Genomic DNA, 23,787 nt, shown 5'->3' with positions numbered 1-23,787 from the left:
GGTTTTGAGATTCCAATAACATGCAAGTGCTAAAAACTAAACTTCAAATTCTCTGTGAAATGCAGACATAGGGTTTCAAAATTTCACCACAGTTAAATAATTTTTTTCTTTTCACGCAGAAATGGGACAAACTTCTTCATCTGCTTATCTACTGGCGGGGGGGGGGGGGGGGGGGAGGTTTATATCTTCCTTAATCTACCCATTTCCTGAGGATGATGTCTTTCAGGGACAATAGCTTTTTGTACTCAGTTCTAGCTCCACCTTGAGCTACTTCAAACCCTTACCTCCTGCCTATATACTTCCAGACCTCAAGTCAGAGACTAACAATATCTTGCACACCCGCCTGCCCTTAGCATATAACTATCCCGGTTTGCCTCAGACCTGGTTTCATGAAGTGTGGGAGGTTTTCAGTACTAAAACCAGGAAAGTCCAGGGCAAACTAGTTGACTGGTCATCTTACACCCCAGCCCTCATAGGACTAGAGAAGAATTAGTTCAAGAAGTCACTGCTTTGGTTTTCAGGTAAGTTTCTGACATCTTGAGATTTCCCTTCATTCCTTATGAGTTCAGCTGAATATTAAAAATAAGGTTAGTTATTATTTTATCCAGTAACGCTAGGTGTTGGTAGTGAAGGTTTTCAGGTTACAGAAGTCCACCACTATTCCAGCTCACAAAGTAACATTTTAATGCTTTTCATCAGTATAAGAGTGAAGTTTGAGGATAAAAGTCATAGCCGGTTATCCCCTATGAGTAGAGAATGCTAGAGTAGTTTCCAAAGGGGTGTGATCTTCTCCACCAACTGCCCTACGGCTCACCCTTGCTCTAGGCCTGGTTTCTCAGACCTTGAGAATGTTCTAGAATTCTCTAAGCAGGCCTAGTTTCTTCCTGTAAGGCCTACAAAATAAACCCGCCCCCTTACAATTTAAATTCCCTAAGGGAAGAAATGTTTGCCCGTTTCGTTCTATCCTGTATCTGCGGTACCGTGCTATCACCAGTCGATACCATCAACACGTTTCTTGAAATAATAAACGCCCTGAACGCCAACCAACCTGGCCCGCCCTATCTGTCCAATCCAACCCCATCTACCTCAAACTTGACAGAAAAGCGCCCATGTTTCTGGACTTTTGGGGGTCTCCTTCCCCGTAGTCTACAGACTTGGTTCTATTTTCTATTTCTGTAGTCATTTAATCGATTTGGGGGGGCGACAACAGGGATAACCGGGAACGGGTTAATCCCGGGCGTTCGGGCGCCATTTTGAAACTAGAGCGTAGATGCATTAATTTTTTTTTTTTTAATTTTCATATACATTTAAGGATGCACGCTTATTTCAAGTGTGCTTCAAAGGCATTTTCGGGGTGACGTGTGGGTCCAGGGGAAAGGGGGTCTGTCAGCCCACAAGTCTCAGGTCGGCGCCTCCCTGGCTACGGAGTGCCGGCCCGCGCGCACCCCCTCCATACCCCCGATGGGGGAGCCGGTGCCCCCCTAAGCGCCCCACGCAGGGGGCGGGGGGCTGTCACCCATTGGCTGAGGCGGCTACCACGAGCTCCAGTACCCGGCGCAGGAGCCACCTCTGGGAGCCCCGCAGGCCACGCCTCAGTTCGCCTGCGCCCCTCAGCATCGCCACTTGGTTGTTAGGGCTCCTGGATCGCGCCGCTCGCTTTCGATTTTCCTCTAGTCCTCTTTTATCCCTTTGCCCAAGTCGAAGCCGGGCAGCGGCAAGAGCAGAGCGAACGGCAGCCCTAAGAGTGGTGCCAGAAGCCCAGCCTCCGCTCCTCCTCGAGCCCATTCAGCGGGAACAGCTAGCTGCCGCCATCATGGTGAGTTGGGGAGGAGGCCTGAGGGGCGCACGCCCGGGTGGGGACCTCCCGGGTGGCGGAAACTCGGCTTTTCTGGCGCCGCGCAGGAGGGGGGCTGAAATCGGGGTCGCCCCGCTTCCTTGTTCTGGGGCGCCGGCCCGGGTGCACCACAGATGGCCTGAGAGAGGAGGGCGAGGCGGCCTAGAGGCGTGGGGGAGGGGAAGAATTCCCCGTGGCTGTCGCTGAGGGGAATGGCCCCGGGGCTCGCTGTCCCTCCGGCCGACCACGTGCAGGGCCACGACCTTCACGCCGCCCCGCCTGCCTCCTGCAGGCGCCCGCTAGGCTGTGAGGGCGGCCTGCGGTGTGGACCGCGGGGACTTGGGGGGGATGGGGGGGAGGTGAATACCGCGCGGCCGCCCCACCCCCACCCCGCCCTGCGGGCCTCCCTTCCCGCGCTTACCCTGAGGAGAGGAGGCCGCGCGTCTGGTGCGAGATGGCGTCGGTCTGCCGCCCCCGGAAGCCAGCTGGCGCCGGCTCTCCGGGAACTGGGCTGTCGACTCTGAGGGCCGGCGTTTTCCTCGGCAAGTGGTTTCTTTCCGGCCCTCGCACGTGGTGGCGGCAGGCTCTTGGCGGGGGGGGCGGGGCGCGGGGTGCTCACGTCGGGGGAAACCGGGCGGCCGGCGGGGACACGAGAGCTTCGGTGGCGGCACCTCGTGCCTGGCCTGGCGCCGGGGGCTCCCTCGTGCGGCGGCCTCAGGCGGAAAACTCGCCCGACGCCATCCTTGCCGCACGAGGCCGGGCTTGCCTGTGCTCCTGCGGGACCGCAGACCCGAGAGGCCCGAGTTCTGTGCTCGGGAAACGCTTTCTCTCCCGACATGCAGCAGGAGTTTAAACCAAACGTCCGCACAGTGGTAATACTTGCTCCTGGCGGGGGACGTTTCGGTGAGTTTTGGTAAATGCTTGGCGGTGACCCACCACGAGGTGCAACTCTGAAACTTTGGACCCATACCCTTAAGTCACAGACGTGTTCTAGGCGCTGTGGATTGGCAGTGTAATCTTTCGTATTCTCCATTTTTAGAAGTCAACGGAGGACATTTATATACAGTGTATATTACTACCTATAAAGGTTAAAATAAACGTCTGCAATTATATGTATTATCCTGTATATAAAAATCTGCAATTATACGTATTATTATTTGTTATGTCGTTATCTAATCACTGAGTTACTCTTCAAAAAGTACAGTATTTTTTTCCTCTCCATTTTTAGAGAAAAGGGGGAATGCTAATAGCGTTTTTCCCCCTGATTATAACAGTAGCATATTAACTCATTTGAAAGTAATCAGTGTAAGAAAACCGGTCTGTCCCAAACCCTTTAACAAAGTTTTGCTATATGTATGCCCTTCCAGATTGTTTTATGCATGTATTGCACGTAGATAGGTTAAGTTTTATTTTATAGAAGTTGTACCATGCTACATAATACTTTTTTATATCTTGCATCCTTCACTTAATATAATGGATATTATTTTTCAAAGATAAATTTAAAGGGATTTCAAGTGGGGTGCCTGGGTGGCTCTGTCGATTAAGCGTCCGACTTCGGCTCAGGTCATGATCTCGTGGTTTCTGAGTTCGAGCCCCGCTTCAGGCTCTCTGCTGAAACTCAGAGCCTGGAGCCTGCTTCGGATTCTGTGTCTCTCCCTCTCTCTCTGCCCCTCCCCCGCTCACGCTCTGTCTCTCTCTATCAAAAATAAATGTAAAAAAATTTTTTTTAATGATTTCAAGTATGTAATGTTAAGATGTAAGATTATACCATTACTTGTTTTACCAAATTTAAATAATGAATAATAATGAATAATGAATTATAATGAATAATTTTTCTGTATTAAAACAGTACTATAGTAAGTATTTTTGTGCGAACGGTTTGGAATACTTATTTTATTAATTCCTTGAAATTAATTGCCAGGAATGGAAACAACTGAGTGAAAGGGTTATGCCCATTTTATAACAATTTTAAATTACAGTACATCTTTCTGAGTTATTCTTGATGGAACATGTACCAGTACGTGTTCTGTGTGCAGAATGATCTCCACACTCTTTCCAGTGAGAGGTATTAACACTTTTTAAAGTTGCCAATAATAGGTGGAAAATACATTCTGATGTGCTTTTTTTTTTACTCATTAATGAAGTTGAAGTTTGTCATTAGCTTTTAAAATTTCTTTTTTATAAATTCTTAATCCATCTTTCTATTTGGATGTTTATCTTTTTTAAGGATTTATAAGAACTCCATTAAAATTCTTTGTCATTTATAGTGGTAAGGAGTTGCCTTTATTTTCTAATTTCAGTGGAAATTGCTGTTTCTTTTTAAGCCTGATGTTAGCTTAGAGCTACATCAACAGAGAGTAAGATTTCTGTTTTACTTGGGTTTTAAAAAATTCAGTGATGGATGTATTTTATAAAATGCTTTCCTTTGGTGAATGACAGTAACAGATTTCCTAAGAATGAACCATCTTTGAGTTTTCAATATAAATTGTTCTTAATTGTATGTTTTTTATATACTGCTGGAATTTTGCATCTTTGTGTTGGGGCAGAGGTGGACCATTTTGATTAGGTTTTGTTATTTAGGTGTTAGTTTTGTAAAATGAATTGAGAAATACCTTTTTTCTTCTTTTTTCTCTGGAATGTTTTTCAATTAAAGTATCTGAATCTTTCTCATACACACTGTCTTCTGTGTACAATTGTTTCTGTCTTGGTGCCCTCTACACACCCACCTACACACACACAAATTATCTGTTTCTTCACAATTTGAAAAAAACTCACAGTGAAACCGAGCTAGGAATCAAGTATTTTTTCTTAAGATTGACATTTTTCTAGAAAGTTGGCCATTTCATCAAGATTCTGTTATAATCTGTGGTTATACCACCTTTTTTCAACACAAATGTATATTTTTGCTTTCTTGCCTTTTTCTCTCTTGGTTTTCTCAGGATTGTTTGTCTATTATTTGGATTGTTTCTTTCTAAGAGTCCAGTCTTGGATTTACTTACAAGGTTTTATTCTGATTTTCATTTCCTATTTCCTATTATGCTTTTTTTTTTTTTATTAGTGTCTTCTGTGGATATAACTCTAGTGACTACAAATTATAGATTGTTTTTGTGGTCAATTACAGATTGCAGTTGCCTTGCATGTAGCTATAAAAGTTGAATGAAATAATGTTAAAGAGCTGATATCCCAGGAGCTTTAGTAATGATAAGGTTTTTTTCAGCTTTTAGGTATTTTTGTCATTTCATTATCCAAGTACACCAGGGAATGTATTACTGTAAATACCAGTGATGAGAATTCTATATATGAAGGCCTCCCAAGTTTCCTGCTACTTAATATCCTAGCATTACTTTTCTCAAAACCCGCCAACTCACCTGAAGATATAATTAAGAAAAATAATTACTCCCTATATTTAATTTATATGAAATTTATTTCTGTATGCTATTGATGGTTAATATTAATACTTTAATAATACCAAACTTTTTGCTTTAGCCTAAGCATTTATTTGTGGAGTATTTTTAGCAGTAGTTTAAAAGTATTAAAGGTTGTTTATTGGTTTTGGATGTTGTGTATATAAATTACAGTGGTATACAAGTACACACACAGAAGTTTAAAAAAAATCCCTGCTGATGTCTTATTAAAATGGAGTACTTTGCTTACTTTGTTAGCTTTGAGCACCACCTGCTGGTTAAAGATTAAGACATGGTAGTGTCTTAATTTAAGATGTAAAGAAAATGATTTGCTGAATATAATGTTTAATATCTCAATTAACGAGACGGTGAATTTGAATAACTCAATCCCAAACCAAATTTCCTATAACATACAATGGCCTTTTTTCCCAAATTGTTGCCTAATGTCTCAAGTATCCATTTTACTTTTGTTAAATAGAATATGAGAATTAGAAATTTCACCTTCAGTTCTGGAGATGCTATCATTGGTTTCTCAACTGCGACCCTGTTCACATTTTGGAACAGATAGTTTTTTGTTGTAGGAAGCTGTTTTTTGCATTATAGGATATGTACTGTATCCTTGGCCTCTGCTACCAGATACAAGGAGTACCCTTCAGTTGTGACAACCAGAAATGCCCCTGCATCACAAAATCTCCCCTGGTTGAGAATCAGTACATTCTCATAACCCCTTATAATGTGGTACAGTTTTCTGGCCTGACCTTACACCTTCAAATTAAAACATAAATCCGTGGTCATTCACAGCAGATAATACTAGTTTGTCAAATAGAAAGGTATCCAAAGTTCATCCACAAATGAAGGGGAAATTGAGAAGGAGAAAAGAAAGTCTGTTAGAATTTCAGAGCCACTTTTGGATTTGTCTTGAACTTATGAAATAACTAACTGAAAGGGATTGGTAAGTTATTTATAGTGAAGAGAAATCTAGTCAAGTTTTAATAGTTAAAGATACGTGGAGTATGTAGTATAGTCAGTCCCATGTAGGAAAAAAAACTAACATTAGAAAACAAAAAAATGGGAAAACTTCAGAAGGTTTTTACTCTATTTCATTATTATGAAATATTAGTATACTATAGTTAAGAGGAAAGAATTAGGAAGCACCCAAATAGAAACACGAAATAGCAAGTACAGTTGACTCTTGAACAATGCAGGAGTTAGGGACACCAACCCACCGTTCCTCCACGTATTTACAGTACTATACTGTATTTCTTTGAAAAATATTTGTGAATGAGTGGACCTGGACAGTTCAAATCCATGTTCAAGAATCAGTTGTATGTGTACAAATTAATAGAAACTAAAACACGTTTGGTGATTTGAGTTTTGATTTCCTCTCTAATCAGTATAGAAGTTTATAGAATCTTAAATTTACTAGTAACTTCTAGCATCTAAATAGGAATTATACCTACTTTATTATTGTCACTGATTTCTATAGAAATTACTGTGCTTGCTTTTTAAAAATATATGTATCAGTTGGTTTATTTTGTCCCTGTTTTTCTCCATAAGCAGAGATGTAATGGGTTTATTTCTCTTGCAGCCTTTTGTACTTCCCTCTTAATCAATAGCTACTTCTTTTTTTTTTTTTTATTTTTTTAATGTTTATTCATTTTGGGGAGGGGGAAGGGCAGAGAGAGAGGGAGACATAGAATTCAAGCAGGCTCCAGGCTCCACGCTGTCAGCACAGAGCCTGAAGTGGGGCTCAGGCTCATGAACTTTGAGATCATGACCTGAGCCAGAGTCAGACACTTAACGAACAGAGCCACCCAGACACCCCTCAATAGGCACTTCATAAATGCATTTCAAATATATGGATGTGCCAATAATTGGTTCTTTGAAGTTCCAATTAAAATTGGTTGTTAATTAATAAAGTATGTACAAAATAAATAAGTAAATGGTAAAACCAAGAAAGAAGCTTTTTAAACTATTGAAAATAACTGCAGATAATAGAACACTAACTTATATTGGTGTACCACATTATACTTTACAAAATGAATTTGCAGATGTTATCTCACTTTATTCTCAAAGCAATTTTCCAGATATAAATAGCTACCAAATAAGGGGTTATAACCTAGTAAAGGACATGAACCCAGATCTCCTGACTAAATCACTTTTGTTTCACTATGTTAGACTGCTTTTCCGACATATATATTACCAGTAAATTTTGCTTCAGAAAAATTTACATTAATCTTATGTGGAAAAACTAAAGATAGAGTTCTGACCAGAATCCAGAAAAATGAGTTTCATGTGTGGGTCTCTTAATTTGAAAATAAAGATAGTATCATTTATATCTATCAGCCCACTGTGAAAATTAGAATTATCAGTGGGGACTGATTTGGTGTTAGTGAAGAGGAAAAATGTTATTTCAAAAGATGCTTTGAACACCCTAACACTAAGGGAAAGGATTGTAAGCCCTTTTTTTAGCAGGAGGTATTACGATATGTGAACAAATAATCTTTTCATGATCCATTTCCAAAGTAAATGCATACTAACACAAAGAGTATTTAATTACAAAATGCATGTTAATTTTGGTGACTAGAAAGAGGAGGCAAAAGAAATTTGTTTACAGCTTTGTGGTAGGGGTGTCTGGGTGGCTCAGTGGGTTGAGTGTCTGGCTCTTGATCTTGGCTCAGGTCATGATCTCAGGGTTGTGGGATCAAGCCCCATGTCAGGTTCTGTGCTGAGCATGGAACCAACTTAAGGTTCTCTCTCCCTCCCTCTACCCCTGTCCTCTGCTTGTGCCATGGGTATGTGCTCATTGTCTCTTGCACTCTCTTTAAAATAAAAAATAAGTGAAAACAAAGCTTTGATGTATGTTTTTGATGCAGATTTTTAAAAATTACCTTTTTTTAAAGATTTACCATGCTTTTTAATAAGGTACTCAGTAAAGTGAAAATTTGCTTACCTGGCATACAATAGAATGAGTTTAATAACTGTTTTTACAAATCTCAACTTTCCAGTTCACAAACTCAGTATAAAGTCAGTATTCTACTTTAGTGTAAAAGATGATGATAAGCAACACTGGGTTTAAGAATGTACTGTACCCTTTTGTTAAAATTTCATACTGATCTACTCTGATTACCTTAAATCCTAAACCTGAACTAAGCTGTATTACTGGTCAATTTACTATGAAAGTAATTCATATGAAAATACTCTGTATTTTAAATACAAAGATTGTGTTTCACATCCTGGTTTAGTGATGATATCTGCTTTCCAAATTACAGTCTGCTGCAAATCCTGAGACTCCAAACTCTACCATCTCCAGAGAGGCCAGCACTCAGTCCTCATCAGCTACAACCAGCCAAGGCTATGTTTTACCAGAAGGCAAAATCATGCCAAACACCGTTTTTGTTGGTGGAATTGATGTTAGGGTATTGTATTCCTATTTCATTTATTTAAGAAAATATTTAGTGAATACTGGGGTTTGGGTCGTGATGCAAACATAAGGTTTTTTTGTACTTCATGCAGGTTTGGAATTGGGTTCATGTTTAACCTATAGAGACTAAAAGTATCTTTGACAAAGAGCTACAGGTGGTTTGGGGATCCTTAGGAGAGATACCTCCACATTTTCAAATCTTTTTTATAGTATAATTGAAATTTTTGAATGCTGAATTTTTACTCTTGAAGTCAAATTCTTCTCCATAGATGGATGAAACCGAAATTAGAAGTTTCTTTGCTAGATATGGTTCAGTAAAAGAAGTGAAGATAATCACGGATCGAACTGGTGTGTCCAAAGGGTGAGTAAAACATAATGTTCAGTGTAAAGTATAAAAAATATGTGAGCTATAGTCTCTATATAGAGTAGCATAGAAGAATTCAAAACGCGTGTTCTTACACTTGTATAAATTTTTTGCTTTGTTTCTTACATATAAAAGATAAGTTTGCTGCCAACTCTTCTATGTAGTCATTTTGATAGCGTTTGTATGTAAATATTTCCTACCTTCATTTATTTTACGTAAGTGGATTAATCAGTTCTATCAGAGCTGTTTTTTTCATGTATCTTATGGTATCTTAAGTTTTAACCATCTTGCAATAGGTAGTAAGTTAAATTCACGTTCATAGATGTGAATTTTCTGTTAATGAATGATGACCCACACTATGTTAACCTTCACGCATTTCTTCCCCCTAGATCAGGGGAAAAAGACAAAAGGTCGTATTTATAGATGACTGATCATGTACATCTAAAACTTTATTTCAGTATATTCTTCATCCTTCATCAGTATAATTTCAGTCAGTTACTTCATAGACTACTAGAAGTTTTAGACCATATACTGTTCTGGTGGTGATTTTTACACTTCATTTATCTTTCTTTGTAGCTATGGATTTGTTTCATTTTATAATGATGTGGATGTGCAGAAGATAGTAGAAGTAAGTAATCTTATGGAAAAATCTCAGTTTATGGATGCAGTGTTTAGTGTTGAGTCCTGAATATATAGCCTTGTATGAAATATAGAAATAAACTTCCTGTCTGAAATCTAAACCTAGAGTAATCTTACATAACTAGTCAGAACCTGTTCATTTGTAACTGGACATCTAGCTTCATGAGCTAGACACAGGAAAGGTTAGAGACAGAGTATAAAGGTTTTTGATCAAATTCCAAGACTTCTCTCAACACTTGGGTAGTGAGGGTAAGGTCGCTTCGTGCTGATAAATTTTGATTTGGTATGTTCTTACCAGTGATGATCTCTGATGGTAGAAATTTTAGAAGATTTGGGGTATTTACCGAAGTCTTAGAAGTCTTTGAAATTGATTTTAGCTTTATTATGGTTTTATTTTCAGTCACAGATAAATTTCCATGGTAAAAAGCTGAAACTGGGACCTGCAATCAGGAAACAAAATTTATGTGAGTAAGGAGAAGAATTGTTCTTATTAACATATGTAGCTTTTCAGGAAACTAAAAGTAGTCTTTGTTTTCGTGTTATTCTTTAAAAAGGTGCTTATCATGTGCAGCCGCGTCCTTTGGTTTTTAATCCTCCTCCTCCACCGCAGTTTCAGAGTGTCTGGAGTAATCCAAACACTGAAACTTACATGCAGCCTCCAACCATGATGAATCCTATAACTCAGTATGTTCAGGTAAAAATTACTTAACATTCCTTTTTCTTTTTTTTAAATAGTATTGCAGATCTTATAGATGGGGGCACCTTAAAAGTAAGCCAGTCTCACTTTTTACCCTCAAATCAGATGCATATTTTCCATAATAAGTGGTAATACTGTCTCTGAGTGATGAGAAGAAAATCTATTACTTTTGTTAGAAATCTGTTGTTCTTAGTATTGTTTCTAACACCAAGCTAAAATATGCTTCTATATAGTTTGTAAGTCTTTAAGAACTGACCTCTGTAGCCATGAAGAATATATATATCTCATTCATTTCCCCTCCCCCCATAGGATAACTCCTAAAATATTTGAAGGCAGCTTTCCTCATGTGTTTGCCTGATTTATCCTTCTTTAAGTTTGGCAGTTCTATTTATTCATTATTTTCAGTGATTTTCAGATGTCTTCTATAGATTACTGACTTCTGGATGTATTCTGGTTCTAGGATGGATAGGTTTCTGATGAGTTAACTGTATTTGTAAATTCTGTGAGTTTTCTGACATACAATTTGTTTGGATACTTGAATATTTGAAATGGGATTTGAAATATTTACTATCTCCTATTGATGATGAGTAACATTGATTTTCTTCATTTTATTTACTTCAGTTTAAAAGACATTTTATTTTCAAGAAAAGAAAAATGGTAGAGAAGTGTTTCTGTAGTGTCTTTCATTTGTTTACATTTTCCATCTACCCTAAACACAGGGTGTACCTTTTGTTATTTTTCTTGCTCTAAACATGGTTAGAAGAAAAGCCCTACTTGTTCCTAACATTTGCTGTGAGCTATTACTTAACTTGGGTGTATTCATATATGATATTACATAGATGCTTTTAATAAATATTTATTGAAAGATGAAAGGCATTCTACTGTTCATTTCAGTTTTGGGGTTATATACTGCCCTTAACTTGTAGAAATGAAATACAGAAAGAGCCATAAAGTGTGTAGGAGGACTACACATTACTCTATGATATTGTCAAGGAATACACAACTGGTTAAAAATATTTTTACAAAGAAATAACAGATGTATTAATATAAGTTTAATATGGAAATCTATCTTAATTAGAGCCTTATCACCAGTATAAGGAAGAACTTCTCAGTAGGGATAAATACACAAATAAGATGAACGAAAATGGGCAAAATCAGTCTCTTCCCTCATTCATCCCTTCTCCTCTCCCAAAAGACTAACATTTGACAGAGAATTTTTCTTAATGTAGCCAATCACTCCAATAGAATTCTGAATAGAATAGAATAGAAATATGATTTATATTCATATTTTTGTTGTATTGGAAGTTTTACTTTATTATTTTCAAGAATTTTCCATGTTAATCCATTCTTTCTGTAAACTTTATTTGCAGGCATATCCTCCTTATCCTAGTTCACCAGTTCAGGTTATCACTGGATATCAGCTGCCTGTATATAATTATCAGGTAATTTAAAAGGGAACAAAATGATTTACTTTGAAATATTATTCAGGCATTTATATGAATTTCTCCAATAGTTTGTCATTTAAACTAGTGGAACATGCTTAAGATAAGAAAGTTAGAATTTGTCTAGAATTAGGACCTTTAATTATTTAGAAATAAGGGAAAAAGATTTGACAGGAATATACTTAGCATAAAGATTTCTTACACTGTTTTATAAGATTTTGTGTCCTCTTCTGTATTTCAGCATGTTTTCTTCCATTTTTGCTAGCAAATAGCTGAACCATCCAAACTAACTTTTATAAGCTTTTTTAGGGGGATAGATGAAATAAAATAACTCAGGTTTTAGAGCATTGAATTCCAATTATATTTGGTAGTGTTTATTTTAGCTGACTACTACAAAGTAGTAGTTCTCTGAATTTCTGAGCATAGATATGACCATATCTATGGACCATGACCATTAGCTATGGGAATAAATCCAGAGAACTACTATCTTTGAGTTTTTCTGAAAGCTAACACCAGAAAATTGAGAAAAATTAGGGTTTATGTATAAAGTAACAGTAATTCTCTCAGGTATTAGAAACCTAAAGTATTTCATTCTTCCATTCTGTTTCTTTTACTGCAAGTTCAAGGAACCAGCATGACAAATACCTCAACATTGTCTATCTTTCATGTTTGTGAAAATGTGTAAGAATGGTTAACTAATTGTTACTTCCTTTTGTTTTGTTTGTTTTTTTAAGATGCCACCACAGTGGCCTGCTGGGGAACAAAGGAGTTATGTTATACCCCCGGTAAGGAGAATTACTCTCTTTTCTTTATTTAAAACGTATACTCCCTTTTCTTTATTTAAAATATTTTCTTGTTTTAACTTTTAACTATCATATTTTTCTTGACTTTCTGTCATTTCATATATGCCTAAAAATATTTTTAAATTTCCTTTCACATTATGTGCTATGTTTTATTAATGTCAGCCCCAATATATTCTTCCATGGGAGAAACCGCTTTTCATTTCTCATGTGGTTTTTGTGTGCTTTCAGGCAATGGCTGCTCTGCATACAATAGGTGCTAAATTATATATAATCCAAGGAAGGTAGTGTTAATACCTGTGTTAATTCTAATCCAGTGAATTTAGAATTTGTATTGAATCTATCTAGTTTTCTCTCCATAAAAAAAATCTGCTGAAGAGAAGCAAATGTTTTGCTGTTAATACTGTTAGATGTTATATATAAGAACACAGAAGAGGGTGTTAGCTTTAAAACACTTTAGTGTTTGTTACTTTGTATCCTTCATCAAGTTTGGATCTTTGAATGATATGACATTAATTCAAATTCTCAGGCACTGGGAAATTCTCATTCTGTAACTAGATGTTGGAGGTTTTTGTTTTTTGTTTTTTGTTTTTAATTTTTTAACATGTTTGTTTATTTTTGAAAGAGCATGAGAAGGGGAGGGGTAGAGAGAGGGAGACACAGAATCCAAAGCAGGCTATAGGCTCTGAGCTGTCAGCATGGAGCCTGTCGTGGGGCTTGAACCCACAGACCACGAGATCATAACCTGAGCCAAAGTCAACACTTTACCAGCTGAGCCACTCAGGCATCCTTGGAGCTTCTTTTTCTTAGAGCTCTTCTAATCTGATTATGTTGAAGTTTAGAAGACTTTTCAAAATAAAAGACTGCCTTATTGCAATTCAGCTATTCAGTTCAAAATAAAGTTTCTGAAATAACATAATTCAGCTTCAACACAACCCACATTTAAATGCTCAATATCCGCTAATTTTGAAGAATAGATTGTTCAGAAATGTATCTAATGTACATCTCTTTAATTATACTTTTATAATGTAGACTTATACCGCTGTTAACTACCACTGTAATGAAGTTGATCCAGGAGCTGAAGTTTTGCAAAGTGAATGTTCAGTTCATGAAGCTACTCCATCCTCTGGAAATGGCCCACAAAAGGCAAACATCTAATTTTATATTTTGTTTATATTTTCATAATTATTTTTTGAAGTTTTTATAATGGCCCTTAGAGATGCAAGTATCTTTTTTCAAATTTAAATATGGAAGCCAAAAATAACAGCTTAAATAATTGACTAATAATTTGGCATTTTATGTGAAAGTTCATGAAACTTGAGGCACCCCCAAACTTTCAGAGTTTACATATAGTTTCTGATTCAGTAGTCCTTTTCTCTCTTGTATTTTCATTGTTTTTTAAGACATACTTTAACACGTACAAACATACTTTGGTGGAATGTAGTAGACAGCTTCCTCAAGAATCCTCTCTTCAAAAGAGATTAATATGAATTTTACCTCTTTTTTTTAACCAGTGTAAACATTTACTTAGCTGAATAGTAATATACAAATATTTATGGCATTCTTTTCATAACATTATATATGGCAGCAGCTCTCAAGAGTGGTAGAGTCACTAGTAATAATCGAAATGCCAAAATAGGTACAGTTTCTTCTTTTTTTATCGTTGGAACGAATTCATGTAACAGTGCTCTCACTCTTGAATTGTCCTGTTTTTTTGTTGAATGGGTGGGAATGTGGAAGTAGTTGATGTGATGGGAATGTGCATAATAACATTGAAGGATTCCCGTTGGAGTCTGTGTGCACATTCCTATCACATCAGCTACTTTGTCCATGTGTTTCTTAGTGGAAATTAAAAATAATTGAGAACTACTGAACTGCAGAGTAAAAAAATTCCTTGATTTGATTCATGATTAGAATTTGAAAAAATATTAAAATAGTTATAATTATCAGGTTTTATCCTAGATATATTTTCTTCAAATGCTGAAGTTTACTGTTTCTTATCTTAACAGGGAAAATTAAAGAACCTTAAGGAAATATTTGAGGGTTTTACTAAATTGAGCTTTATAACCAGTACTCTTATCACTAAGATTCTAAAATATTTTTAAAATTTGATAGAAAAGTTACATATTAAGTGATATGTAATGAATTACATGAAAATGTAATATGTAACACATTTAATATGTAGTATGGATTACATAAGAATTCTTTAGAAGTACATGTATTCAACTTTCTTTGAAATACCTGTTAAAGTAAGTAAAAGGAATAGTCCTTAGATTGTTGGAAAAACTTCTTTTTTTATTTCAGAAATCTGTGGACAGAAGCATACAGACTGTGGTATCTTGTCTGTTTAATCCAGAGAACAGACTGAGAAACTCTCTTGTTACTCAAGATGACTACTTCAAGGTATAAAAGGAATAGTATTATACAGGATAAAAAGCATATTTGTCAGATATGAAGTATCTTTGTTTCTGTAGAATATATATTTTGAGATTGCATAGAGCGTTTATTTAATTGAACTCTTGGAATTTGATGTTAGTAACTCAGAAAACCTCTCTGAGTGAATTTTACCTGGCCATTACGCTGCTCAAACCTTGATATAGTGTAGTTTGTCCTTACAGAAGAAATCTTTAGCAGAAGCTTGTAATTGAAAAGGTTTGTGAAAGAAGGGAGTTGAAAGAGAATATTGGCTTGACCAAATGGAAAAAGAGGAAATGTTAGGTACACAAAGCAGAATATAACTCAGATATCATGCGGGTTCAGTTTCATACTGCTGCAATAGGGCGAATATGCAATAAAGTGAGTCAAATTAATGTTTTTTTCTAGTACATATAAAAGTTTTCTTTATACTATACTGTAGTCTATTAAGTGTCCAATAGTATTATATCTAAAAAAAAATGGTATACGTATCTAAATTAAAACATGCTTTATTGCTGGGGCGCCTGGGTGCTCAGTCCATTAAGTGTCTGCCTCCTCACAATACATGAGATCGAGCCCCACATTGGGTGCTGGGCTCAGTGGACCCTGCTTGAGATTCTCTCTCGTCTCTCCCTCTGCCCTTCCCCTGCTCACACTGTCTCTCAAAATAAACATTTTAAAAATACATCTATACTCTATTGCTAAAAAATGTTCATCATCATCTAAGCTTTCAGCAGCTCAGAATCACTGATCACAGATTACCATAACAAATATAATAGTAGTAATTGTGCAGTACTAGAATTATCAAAATGTAACACAGGGACACAAAGCGAGCAATTGCTGTGGGAAAAATGGTGCCAATAGACTCTTTCAATGCAGGGTTGCCACAAACCTTTAATTTGCAAAAAATGACACATGAGATTGGAGTAAAATGAGGTGTGGCTGTGTGTGGATATTAGACAAAAGAGAAGAAAAGTGGGGCATCTGGGTGGCTTAGCTGAGCATCCAACTCTTGATTTTGGCTCAGGTCATGATCTCACATTTCCTGAGTTCAAGCCCCACATCAGGTGGTGTGAGGCTTGCTTAGGATTCTGTCTCCCTCTCTCTGTCCATCTCCATCTTGTATGTTGTATGAGCACGCATGTGTGTGTTCTCTCTCTCTCTCTCTCTCAAAATAAATAAACTTTAAAAAATATTTTTTGAAAGAGAAGAAGTTGATCGTTCAAATTACATACCTGAACAATGTGGGGGGAGAAGAGATAAAGTGAAGCAGTGAAAAGAGCTGAGTAGAAAGAAATGGAAGTTGATTAAGAGTTGATGACATGGAAGAGAATGTGAGTGTTTGAATTTAAGAAAGTTCTGGTTTCTAATCCTGGTTATGTCACATTAGATAGATTACTTGATAATCTTTAACTAAGGTTCCAGATTTTACAAGTTTAAAATGAGAAGACACAGGACTAAAGGTCTTTTAAGATCCCTTAGGTCTGAGTCTGTGAATATGGAAAGGAACCAACTACTCACTCTAATGAGGGAGGAATATTGTGCTTATTAAAAGGGAAGGTTTTTTGTGTTTTTTTTAACAACAGATTTATTGAGATATAATCCACATACTATACAGTAAACCCTTATAAAACACACAATTCCATTTTTTAGTGTATTTGCAGAGTTGTGCCATCATGACCACAATCATTTTTAGGATATTTTAACCAGCCCAAAAATAAACCCTTTCACCATTTGCAGTTACTCTTTATCCCCCCCCAACTCCTCTATCCCTAGGGAACCACTAGCCTACTTTTTTTTTTTCAAAGTATTTTCCTGTTCTGGACATTTCATATAAATAGAATAGTACAATATGTGGCCTTTTATGACTGACTTTTTTCACGTAGCATAATGGTTTTAAGGTTCATCAATGTTACAGTGTGTATGAGTGGTTCATTTCTTTTTATTTATGGATATACCACTCTGTTTATTCATCACTTGATAGACATTTGGGTTGTTTCCGCTTTCTGGCTGTGATGAGTAATGCTATGAACATTCATGGACAAGTTACTGTGTGGACATAGACTTTTATCTTTCTTGGGTATACACCTGGGAATGTAATTGCTATGTTGTGTAACTATGTTTAACCTTTCAAGGAATTGTGAGAATTTTTCCAAAATGACTACACCATTTTACATTCAAAGGGAAAATTTTAACCATTGCTTTGTGTCTTAAAACAGGGAAAGGAGAATAGCTTTTTTTTTTAATCTATGAATGGATGTAGGATGAAGCTTCCAACCTTTTTAATGGGGATATACTAAGGACTTTGTATAATGCGCAAGAGTAGAGCCATAGTAGGATTAAGTTCTTAACATATCTTCTCAACAGGAAGTAAACATGTTCATTTAAAGTTGACATTCGTTTTCTTATTATTTCATTCTACATAGTATAATTTAAAAGGAAAGGACTAGGATTGTTTTAACAGCCTACCTTGCCCAAAGTTCTGAAAGTTAAATAGGTAGTACTTATAAATGATTTGTTTACAAGGCAGAAAGTAGTCTTTAAACTTGGTGTTAACTAAAAACCCTACTTTGAACTTTCCGGTTTTCTGTTCCTCTGGGCTAGGAGTCAGAAGTTGGTAGTCTGAAGTCTGGTATCTAGACCTATTTTGATTAGCTAAATATTGCTGTTTTAGTTGAATTTGAATGCATTGAGGCAGGGTATATACTGTTTCTATCTTGTCTTTATAATCTTTCATGTCCTACCTGACCTCTGAAGATACTTGAATTTATGACCACTTTTCTGGGCTTAAAACTAAACAGGATATTAGCCTGTCATATAAAAGAGTATATTAAAGGTTACATAATTTCCAGAAGTTACTCTTCTTTATATGCCAACTGATTTTTAATCTCTAGGAAAAGGGCACACAGTTAAGCTCTTATAGAAAAGAAAATAGCTCCATTCCTTTTTGTAAGGCTTTACTCCACCTCCCCCCCCCCCCCACCAAGAGAGGGCACTGAGTGAGAGGCAGAGAGAGAAATGGGTCTCACCTAAAGTGGGGCTTGAATTCACAAACTGTAAGATCATGACCTGAGCCAAAGTCCAATGCTTAACTGACTAAGCCAACCAAGCACCCCAGCCTCACTTCCTTCTGTCTGCACATCTGCAGGCAACATAAAGTGAGAGGAAAATTTTGCATGTATTTTTCTTTGTCTCTTCATTTCCTAAAGAGTGATATATCTTCATCACAGTTTAAGGATATACCTTTAAATATGCCAAAACTTTTAGCTTTTAACCTAAAAGTATAAAATTTTAGTTTGAATTGTAGTATTCTCAAGCTGTGATTTCTACCAGATGCACTTCTTTTAGTAAAAACAGTACTTCTAAAAATTAAATATGCTTTATGCCAGCTGTCTTTGGGGCATCACTGCCAAATCATTAATTAATAATCTTTGTAAAATGGTATTGACTCCAAGTCTTCTGTTTCTGTTTCCTGAGATTTCTTTTTAAATTAGTGAATAAAACTACTCACTGGTACATTTGTTACACTTGTTACATTTGTTCAGGAATGCTTCCCCAAAAGGACTACTTTTCTCTTAACAGTTTTTAAACCCAAAATGAATGCTTAACTATTTTGCAACTATCTTAGGTCATAGCGATAATACGAAAGTTTTCAGTGAAGTAATAAAAAGGACTTACTTCTGTCTTTTCTAGGATAAAAGAGTACATCACTTTAGAAGAAGTCGGGCAGTGCTTAAATCTGTTTGATCCCTTCTGCTAACTTTCTAGTCTCATGGGAAGTTGCTGATTTTGAATATTAAGAAGAGACTGAAAGTTTTTCACTATTCTAGAAATTTAATTCTGAATTTTGATAAATCACACTGAGACTTTCTTATACAAGTTGTGTTAGATTGCCTAGCTTTATTTGACATTCAGATTGTTCTTCATTAGATGTTTAGAAACTGGTTCTGTGTTCAATATATAGTTGAAGTAAAAAATAATTGAGACTGAAAGGAATAACTTTAAGATTTATCTGTAAGGATATTTTTTATTGAAATTGATATTTTAAGAGCTTAAAGCAGTTGCTGATTTTCAGGAAATTGTTTTATAAAACCTATTCTGAAAGGTCAGAATTTTGATAGTTTGAATACAAGCATTTCACTTCTCCAACAACTACCTGCAAACAGTACAACATTTACAATATTGTTCTTTACGCTTATGATTTCTCTCAAAATTTACCACAAAAGCAGAGTGTTTAAAACTGCATTTTTAATCAGTGGAACTCAATATATAGTTAGCTTTATTGAAGTCTTCTTTGTCCAAACCCAGTAAAAAAGATTCTAAACAAACAGTCCAATCAGTGGGTCTTGTGTTTATTAGTTCAAAATATTTTACCTGTATCTAGAATCCACACATAGATACCCTATTTGATTGGGATGGTAATTAGGATAACTAAAATTCTGGGCCAGATTTTTTTAAAGAATCCAAGACAAACTAAACTTTACTAGGTATATAAACTTCTCAGTGAGTTACCATTCTCCTTTTTTCTTTTCTTTTTTTTTTCCCATTGAAATGCTACACTCAGTAGCTGTATTTTAAATTGTGCAAAATACTGATGTTAAAGAATGCTGAAACTTTTTTTTATGTCACTTAAAGGTTAATCAGAGTATCTGAAAGGAATTGTTTTTATAAAAACATTAAAATATTAGTTATTTGTTGAAGAGCAAATACATTTTTATTTTTGCTTGTTAGCCTAGTATATTTCCTTTTTTAAAAGTAAAATATGCTTAGAAGAGTCCAAGTAATTTTGATGTTTAAATACCACTAAAGTTGTAAGCATATCTCGAGAATATACTAGAGTCAGAGTTAACAGTCCATTTCTAGATTAGCTAGTCTCCTTGTTAGATGCTGTGTATTTTGGCCCCTAGAGCCCCTTTCGTGTCCCCACAGTCTTGATTTTCCAGTTTGTAGCACCATTCTTCCAGGAGTTTTGCTCCTAGAACAGGTGGTGTAAAGAAGAGAAGTAGCAACAAGAACAGTTTGAGGGCTAAGCCTTAGAAAGGTGGCAGTGGGATAAAATCTTTCTAAAGGAAACATGTATCCGCATCATTTGACCTGCCATGGAAATGAGTTTAAGGTGGCTTCCTGGACTTTCTTTTGTTGGTCCCTTCACTAAAACATAGAGATTCCATTTATCCCTAACTTAAGGCAGCTGCCATGGGCCCTATTATCAGTCCCATGGTTGCTTTATAATTCCTAATAATTTTCACTCTGTATCAAAGGGAAGAATCTTTTAACTTAAGGATCCCAAAGAGGGCTTTCTTATGCCTCAGAATTTGAAAGTGCCCTGAAATTTGTCCTTTAAAAAATTGTTTTGTTTTGTTTTGTTTTGTTGGTTGTGCTTTAACATTCTTACATGTATCATTCTGTGAATAAATTTCCAGGTTACTCTAAATGATAGCTAAATTCAAAAGAGCCGATTCTAATTATCCCAATCTGACCTTAAGAAAAGTAAGAGAATAAACTTTTTATTTTTCTGCTTTTTTGTTGGACTGAAGTATTTAAAGGAGTAAAATAGAAAAAAGAGACAAAGTCCTGAACCTTTCAAAATAGAAAATTAATTTTAAAACTTAAAAGTATGTTCCTATTACCTATTGTTAATACTGTCTTTGTGTAAATGAATAAATAGAAATAAAGAAACTTTTTTTTCCCAAGTGCATTTTTGACCTACTTATTCCTGTCATATCATCCAAAGAAATGCTGGAGAGTTGGGTGGGTAGTATGTGACAAGGTGTAGATCCTTGAAATTCAGAAGCATAAATACTGTTTAGTTTATTAATCTGGTAGAGTTAGTTTATACAAACAAATTTTGGTACATTGTATTGTACTGCGTTCTCTTAATGAAATTAAGAGGTTTTCATGAGAAAATAATCCCTCTTAGATTGAATGGGAAATGGTTAACAGTTGATTCCAATGCCATGCATCAACAGAACAGTGCCTAGTGAGAATGCTTGGTAAGTCCTATGTGATTATAGTTTCAGAGCCAAGGTCCCTATCATTTTGGACTCTGTAAATATTTTACTACGTACTTTGCACTTATCCTCAGTGATCCTTTTATTTGGGGATATCGCAGTTGTCAATGATAGAGCTTAAATTCTCATACTGTATTTATTGCATGAGGATGTGTCCAAAAGGTCATTACTCACCACCTCTTCCAGCTCAAACTCCGGTACTCCTAGTTCTATCAGCTGAGGCCAGAAGAGAGGAAATTCTCCCTTTGGAGGTTCCTATGTTGTATTTCTTAATGGACTCATTACCAGAATACTGGGTATTATCAAGGTTGTGAAAGATAAAACAGTGCCTTCTGAATCACTAGAGATGAAGTTTTGATGTTTAAAGTAATCATTTGCTAAAGATTAGTAATTCTTAAATGTACGTGTGTGTATGTATGGACACATAAATATATATTGGCCATTTTCCAGAATATTTCATTAGCCTTGACTAAACTAAATAACAGTTTGTAACATTTTTGAGACCCTAAAACTAGATTACATATATCTTAAACAATTGTTTTTAACCTGCGTGATATTTTAGGCATATTTGCAAGTTGAGGGTTACTACAAAATTCTCAACACAAAACCAAGTCTTTGAGTTTAAAGAAGAAATTTCATACACTTTTTTTTGTAACATGTTGCAAGTTATGACAAAATCAGGTGATGCCAAAAGCATTGGACACCCTTGTAAGAAGGGTATTCTGTGTGCTTTTTTCCCCTTAAGAACATGTAACCTTTGTATTGTTGAAAATAAGTAATATCAATTAGCACACTTAGACTTCAAGGAAGTTGTTGACTTCCAAAAATACATATTCCACAGCAGTTCCCTGTAGCTGTAAAGCCTTCTATCCACTTCTCTAAAATTCTCTGGTTGTCTTTAAAGGTAAACTCATAAAAATGAGCTGCCACATTGCTTAATCGTCTTGCCTGCTTTCATTGCTGTGCTTTGAGAGTAATAAGGAGCAGCCGCGATAAGGCAGTGTGCCACTCTGCTTTCGCAAAGATGGCAATAGTGTGGGGACCATAAGGGGGAGAAAAGTGGCAGTGTTTTCCATTGACCAAGTCTTGCAAATAGGCCCAGCTGTTGAGTATGATCATTTGGAATCCCTGAAACACTTCTTCTAGATGAGGATTGCTCTTGTACATATTTTGATAATTGTATAATCTAGCTCTTCCCAACATTACGTGTAATACGTCTCTCAGTGTGTAACTGAATCTTTTTGAGCAATTCCTCACCACCCATCATCAAAGACTCTGAGTTTTCCATCTGTAGAAAGTACATTTGGTAGTAGAAAACAATAAACATAAGAAGTTCAAACTATAAACATGCGTTTTTGAATGCTCATGCAAAATATTCAATCTGCGTAACGAAATGAGAGGTAATTCTGCATTGCATTTAGAGTTAAAAACATCTGTCCAATATGGCTGTAGCTGTGGGCCAATCCCACGAAAATGCAAAAAATTGTCTCTTGATACAGAAATTGAAAGTAGCACTGTACAATTAAGCTCTATGGTAGCTATATTTTATGTTTTTAACTGGTCTGAAACAAAGTTTTCCAGTTGAGTCTCTAGTTCATTTTCCCAAGGCACATGGAGGCTTTGTATCTTATGTGCACCTCCATTAAGGCTGTGTGCCAGGAATATGCCTTTTCCCACATAAAAAATTCCCAGATACCAGTTCAGTAGGTCTTTAACAATAGAACAAATGCTTGCATAACTGGGATATTGAGGTCATGAAAGCTCTTTATAAATTTGAAGCAATAGTAACATTTCAAGCAGTTCAGAAAGTTGGAGGTTTTATAATCCTTTATCAGTTTGTTTTTTACAGAAAACAAGTCTAGCAAAAAAAAAGTACATTAAGGTTCTAATCGCATCTATTGTCTTTCCCCCAAAATAGAATGAATAGAAACATACTCTGTTCTGGTTCAATCTTGGGCAAAACTATTTACTGTAGAAGAAAGGTAGGGTTGAGAAGTCAACTGATGTGCACTGGTATAGCCAGATCACCTGCTTACAGTGGGCTGGTACCTCTGCCCTCACATACTTGTTAAAAGCCTAGTATTACCAACCCACCACCACCTCCCCAGAATAAATGGCTGGACTAATGATAATGGAGAGAATTTAAAATGCTGAGACCATTTTCTCTTTAGTTTTTGTCTAAGCTGATCCCCTACCTAGTGTTTTGAGTTCTTCACATTGTAGGTAAAATCTGAATGGTGTTTAAATCTGCTAAATGAGAAAAGTTTAACTGCACTTTTTTTCCTGAACGTAGCTTGGTTCTGGTTGGTTGGTTGTCAGTCTTTGACAAAATGAAAACACATACATTCATCTAACAAGGTTATATCCATGATTATTAGATCAGCCCTATATATGATGGGGTAAGTTTTCTCAGTGTCAATCAGGAAAGTCAAAAGAACATCAGAGTCATCATCTGGGGTGCTTTTCAGAGATTGTGACACCTGGACCTTAATCTCAGATGCTCTTATTCTGAAGGCCTGGGCTGGTGGACTCCGTAATCTGTATTTTTAACATGTCCCTTATGGGAATCCAATCTCTGCAGTACTCACTTTGAGGAACGCTACCCCAGAGGAAGATTTCTCAGTATATCATCTCTGGCTACCCCTAGTTTGGGGATAGTTGGATTTGGAGAACAATTCTGTGGTCCATTTATACTTCATAAAGGATTTTGTTGGCATGATTCATCTTTTCCTGCCAAGCTTGTACTCAGGAATGTTA

General features: G+C 36.4%; 1 protein-coding gene across 1 annotated transcript; it reads left to right on the top strand.

Annotated features, from left to right (window-relative positions):
• Positions 1-1,496: 1,496 nt before the first annotated feature.
• Positions 1,497-20,712, top strand: DAZL (deleted in azoospermia like). The gene is made up of 11 exons (XM_042902980.1): positions 1,497-1,816; positions 8,511-8,657; positions 8,932-9,023; positions 9,603-9,654; positions 10,066-10,129; positions 10,220-10,359; positions 11,733-11,804; positions 12,539-12,589; positions 13,637-13,750; positions 14,909-15,007; positions 18,713-20,712. The coding sequence occupies exons 1-11, from the start codon at positions 1,814-1,816 to the stop codon at positions 18,764-18,766; spliced, it is 888 nt and encodes a 295-aa protein (XP_042758914.1). The 5' UTR covers positions 1,497-1,813; the 3' UTR covers positions 18,767-20,712.
• The last annotated feature ends 3,075 nt before the right edge of the window (positions 20,713-23,787 follow it).

This window comes from Panthera leo, chromosome C2, assembly GCF_018350215.1.
Source record: "Panthera leo isolate Ple1 chromosome C2, P.leo_Ple1_pat1.1, whole genome shotgun sequence".
Classification (NCBI taxonomy): domain Eukaryota; kingdom Metazoa; phylum Chordata; class Mammalia; order Carnivora; family Felidae; genus Panthera; species Panthera leo.
This window is presented reverse-complemented; position numbering and strand designations above follow the sequence as displayed.